At 38.4% G+C, this 6,000-nt stretch overlaps 1 protein-coding gene across 3 annotated transcripts in view; it reads right to left on the minus strand.

Moving 5' to 3' along the window:
- The window catches only part of LOC124555033 (transcription factor MafG), a 33,969-nt gene extending 31,142 nt beyond the window's left edge, over positions 1–2,827 (minus strand). Inside the window, exon 1 of one of the 3 annotated variants that reach the window (XM_047128793.1) lies at positions 2,617–2,827. In XM_047128793.1, the coding sequence (XP_046984749.1) occupies positions 2,617–2,676 (60 nt within the window). In that variant the 5' untranslated portion in view covers positions 2,677–2,827. The other 2 variants (XM_047128795.1, XM_047128794.1) reach the window with 2 other exon arrangements.
- Between the last annotated feature and the right edge of the window lie 3,173 nt (positions 2,828–6,000).

The raw sequence follows: 6,000 nt of genomic DNA on the forward strand, positions 1-6,000 counted from the left end.
CATTTTTTTCTAATTGGCAGCACACACAGAATGAACCACAAAACTAACTTTTAAATATGTACAACTATTCACGACCAATACGTTCTGCGAATGTGCCCTACAGGTCGTAAGAGTATAAGAAAGCGTCATAGTCTACCACCAAGAAATGATAATAAATACTTCTATATTATAAGCAGTTTAAGTACTCAGATTATCATCAGGTATCTTAACATTCAAATCAGCTTACATGGCAAAATAAAACCTACAGCATCAAACAGCACGGAAATCACTTGTCAAGTGGTGAACCGTCAACAATAAAATGTACCAAACATGGGTCCTCTTCATTCTACACAAATAGTACAGTTCAAACTTACTTACCCACGCACGCACGCACACACAATTTTCTCTCTCTCTCTCTCTCTCTCTCTCTCTCCACCCAGAAAGATAACCTGGTTCTTGCTTTGGATTCTTATTTCACTCCCTGCACTTACAACACTGAATAAATGTCCTGTCTTTCTTTATTAATACCAAATGGTTCCTTTTCCAAGCAGCTTCAGTTTTAATTAAGCATTATGTTGTGTACATGGCTCAAGAGGTACACAATACCACAAGAGGCCGTCACCAGAGACCAGTATATAAAGTGCCTCAACATAAAACATTGAATCACACTGTACAAATAGAATGACCTCATTTTTGGTACAGTTTATTATTGAAAGTGTAATCTATTTTACTACCTGACAGTAGAGACTTATGATGGAGTCTATGCTCTTTGACACCACAGCTTTTATATCATTATGTAAGCTGTTTCAAATGTCTTATGATATCTAATGCTGGTTTGAGAACTGAAACCAGTTGTAACACAAAATTATTTAATATCAGCTACTGGTGCACAATTACAAGGCTTTTCATCCGCAAACAGTCGAAACACAGGATAAAGAGGAATATTTGATATGAGTTGTCAACTTTCACCAGTGAAGCAGGGAATGCAACAAATGGCACAAACTACATGGTGACTATAACATGATATCAGTAGCAATTTTTTCAGACTGGCTAATCAACAGATCAGTCTGACGTCACAACCAGGTTTTATTGCTTTCACACCTGTTGGCTTCACCAAATAACCTCAAAACAGAATATAGGCACCAAAATGTGATGTAACAGGAACCATTCACATTACATTACTAGTAAAATATGTCGACTTGTCAAACATTCCTCTTGACCTGAAACACGTAATGACAGTCAAGCTTTATGCTTAACAGAATCATCCAAGCCAAATTTTAACAGCACTACAGAACTGAAAGCACCAAATAGCCAAAGAAAATGTGTATAACACATGCAAAGGATCAAACCAAAAACAAACATTAAAAAGGCTTGCAATGAAAGAACAAAAACTATCACTCATAACAATGAACAAGGAAAATTTGTGTGTGAAACATTGAGAACAAAACAGAAAAAGGACTAAGAGACACAATACATGGTACATAACACACTACAGAGAGAAAAATGTACACAGGGTTTGGAACAACAAGAACTCCAAAACATACTGCACAAGCAACACACTACAGAAACGATGTGATCAACAACACTCCCAAATATAAAGTTAACAAACCTGGTATCTATAGACAAATTTATGGTTCCTGTTGGTCTGCATATACAGGTTAAACAACATAAATTTTAAAACTAAGTAGTAATTTTGTATTTCAAAAGGAAAAGCAGACAGACAAAATGGAATGTTGGCAACGATATACTGTCTCACTGAGATCAGCTGAACACTACGTCACCTGGACAGGGATTGAAAATCCACCCCTCCCAAATAAAATCCCCAGTTTAATACACTATCTGAACTGTGATGCATCTTAGCTGTTTCTAACGACACAAAGTATTGACCACGCTGGATTTTCACATTATGTGACTCAAGAAAATTCTAGGATTGCCCTACAGATCAATAAAAAAAAACTGGAATTTATAGTATTATGCTTTCCGGCATCTACTGGTAACGCCCATAGTAACTAACAGTAATTGCAAACACATTCAACTCGCTTGCATCGAAATGCTACTGGAAGATTCAAAACCTTTATAGGCCTGTAACTACATGAAAATAGCGTCCGTAACAAAAGATAACAACCAAGTTGCTTGCAGTAATTTCTTGTACACATTTAACTGCAAATGCAGGAATCTCACGACAGAAAACACAGATATGCACATAAATGAGATATAATACATAAAATATACTAACAAAACCTCCGTATCTCAATACGCCTTCTTCACTGGGTGACGACATTGTACCAAGTGCACGTTTGATGACAAATACTACGAAAATGTGTGCACAACACAGCAATTTGGACAAGATAGGTAAGTTCAATGTAATATGCCAGTCATTGCACAAAGCTGTTAACGCAATCTACTGATAAATACAAGGCGAAAGTAACAACAACACAGCAATTCTTAATGGCTTAAATGTGCCAGTCACTGTACGCACCTCAGCTTCCATAACGATTTATGAAATATTACTGGTATCGTTTGCTCGATACACGGTTTTTTTTATTTTTTTTTACACGAACTCTCGAATATTCCAAATGCTTTAATGTCACCTTCATTGCGACCCCCGTAGTATAAGCTGTTCACGCTCCTACTCACCTTGTTTGACTGACCACCATGGCCGCTTTTTCTATCCAGTTTTATATTTTCCTGGGGCATTGGCTTCTGACAGCTGAACTATAACAGTTGCAGTTACGCCACAGTTACAAGTTCACTCAACTATGTTACTGACAATATTTTGCAGCAGCAAAAGAACATCAAGATATCTACTACTAAAAACAGTTGCATGTATTTGTTTTGGTTGCGGGATCACGAACAAATACGAAGCGTCACGATCTTCGACACGAGGCACGACGTTTGCATCTTGGGCGCGCAGCTTGAAAGTGATTTGCTGCCGGTGTGTCAACTCTGAAGTTGATCTTCGTAGCTACCGCGAAGTAATATTACGGAAAGAAAAGGAACACGCCAGGCTTTTATTTACATAATTTTTCATTCACTTTCGAACGTTATGGTGACAATAACTGATTTCAAAATCGCGGTACAAACTGAAAATAGTACGCAGTCCGCTTATCCCTTATAAGGGCAGCAGGAAATGTATAATATATGAAATATACACTATGAAAATCTCAACCTTAGTAGTTTTTCAATGTATAGAGATCCACCATGAGGATTCGAAAGTTACAACTGGATCGTGCGCCATCGCAATTGCGTAACTTAAGTTACGAAGACTGGAAATAATAGTAAATGTGAAATTACAACAATAAAAAATATTACAGACAATAAGAGTGAATTATGTTGTATTCATATAATATAATGGATAAATTGCCGTATCTATCAGCTGCAGATGGTTTTTCGGCGTGATTACCGTCTATCACAACCTAGTCAACAACAACACATCAAACACCCTCATTCCCTCGGCGTGTTTACGTTTTGCCACTTTTCTCTAATTTGTGGAAAATGGCATCTCTGACGATGTGCTATTTTGTCTTTGACAGGTATACATTAGTGTGCAGGTGCGACAGACAGCCAACAGATGATGTGTGTTCTACTAGGAAAAAATCTGCCAGCTTTCAGTATTAAAATTTTAGGAAGAAGAATATAATAATTTCAGTTCCAAAGAAAACAGGTTCTGACAGCTGTGAAAATTATCAAACTATCAGTTTAATAAGTCACAGTTGCAAAATACTAACACGAATCCTTTACAGAAGAATGGAAAAACAGGTAGAAGCTGACACTGTGAAACACCAGTTTGGATTCCAGCGAAATGTAGGTACGCGCGAGGCAATACTGTCATTACGACTTCTCATGGAAGATAGGTTAAGGAAAGGCAAACCTACGTTTATAGCATTTGTAAAATTTGAGAAAGCTTTTGACAATGTTGACTGGAACACTCTCTTTCACATTCTAAGGGTGGCAGTGGTAAAATACAGGGAGAGAGAGGCTATTTACAATATGTACAGAAACCAGATGGCAGTTATAAGAGTCAAGGGGCACGAAAGGGAGCCACTGGGTGACAAGGTAGTGAGAAATGGTTGTAGCCTATCCCTGATTTTATTCAATCTTTATACTGAGCAACCAATAAAGGAAACAAAAGAAAAATTTGGAGTAGGATTTAAAGTTGAGAGAGAAGAAACAAAACCTTTGAGGTTTGTCGATGACATTGTAATTCTGTCAGAGACATCAAAGGACTTGGAAGAGCAGCTGGACAGAATTGACAGTGCCTTAAAAGGAGGAAACAAGATGAACATCAGCAAAAGCAAAACAAGGATAATGGAATGTAGTCGAATTAAATCAGGTGATGCTGAGGGAATTAGATTACAAAATGAGACACTTAAAGTAGTAGATGAGTTTTGCTACTTTGGAAGCAAAATAACTGATGATGCTTGATGTAGGGAGGATATAAAATGTAGACTGACAATGGCAAGAAAAGCATTTCTGAAGAAGAGAAATTTGTTACTATCATGTATAGATTTATGTGTCACAAAGTCCTTTCTGAAAGTATTTGTATGCAGTGTAGCCAAGTATGGAAGTGAAACATGGATGAAAACAGTTTAGACAAGAACAGAACAGAAGCTTTTGATATGTAGTGCTACAGAACAATGCTGAAAATTAGATGGGTAGATCACATAACAAATGAGGAAGTACTGAACAGAACTGGTAAGAAGAGAACTTTGTGGCACAACCAGCTAGAAGAAGTGATCAGTTGGTAGGATACATTCTCAGGCCTCAAGGGATCACCAATTTAGTAGTGGATGGAAGTGTGTGTGTGTGTGGGGGGGGGGGGGGGGGGGGGAAGTCGTAACAATCATATAGGGAGACCAAGAGATGAATACAGTAAGCACATTCAGAAGGATGTAGATTGCAGTAATTACTCCGAGATGAAGAGACTTGCGCAGGATAGAGCAACATGGAGAGACAGGGTAGAGCAGGATGGAGATCTGCATCAAACCAGTCTCTGGACCAAAGACTACAACAACATATGTATTTCAGACTGAAATCCCAATCACCCAGGTTTGCACAATTTGAATTAAGGGTATCCAACATGTTCTGATGAGACAGTGATACCAGTACTTATATAAAATATCGGAGTCATGACGTATAGCCTTGAAGAAGACAATAAATCTTACTGCATAAATTGATGTTTATGCAAAAAGTTTAAATTCCAGAAAATGCTATTCTGGGACAGTAGAATATGCATCTTACAGTACCTATCCTCTAATATGAATTTATAGTCATCACTGTAGAACTAAACAAGCCAGAGCGAATAGAGTCAGTTTCTGGTAGGTACTTTTGTAGAGATTTTCACGTTTCTTTAACTCGTCATAAGTAAAAGGACAATGTTAGAGAAACCACTATAGGAGCATCACAAGAGAACGGAGCAACCTGATCTGCAAAAACTGTACAACATTGATTGATTTGGGGAGGGGGGGGGGGGGGTTTATGGGACTAAATGGTGAGGTCATGAGTCCCCCGATTCAAAAGTTGCTTGTGTAAGATAGAGGGTCCACTAAAAGTGGGCAGATCCAGTCAGAGGGGTCAAACTCTACAGTGAGGAAGCTAAAAATACACACTGTAGAAGGCATAAAAGGGGGAATCAAATCTAAAAAGGGCAGTCTTTGCAAGGGGAGTGGTCATGGATTCCAGAACCAGAAAACACAAAGAGAGTTCCTAACCATAACCATCCTGCCCCTACTCCAGGAGTAAAGCAAAACCTTATAACTGATAATAAAGACCACTTTCATGTAGGAAACTGAGGGCCAGGTCAACCATCCATGAATTGCCTACTAATATTAAATACAAGGCATCTGGAAGGCTACACTTAGTATGAAGGGCCAAAAGTGGGGGACTTCCACCAAAATATGGGATACCATCAGTCTGGCTCCATAGCCACATCGTAGGGGTTGCTCGTTACGCAAGAGAAAACAATGGGTGAGCCTGGTATGACTGATGCATAGACAGAATAATACAATGGACTGCTTTCAA

Source organism: Schistocerca americana, chromosome X, assembly GCF_021461395.2.
Source record: "Schistocerca americana isolate TAMUIC-IGC-003095 chromosome X, iqSchAmer2.1, whole genome shotgun sequence".
NCBI classification, from domain to species: domain Eukaryota; kingdom Metazoa; phylum Arthropoda; class Insecta; order Orthoptera; family Acrididae; genus Schistocerca; species Schistocerca americana.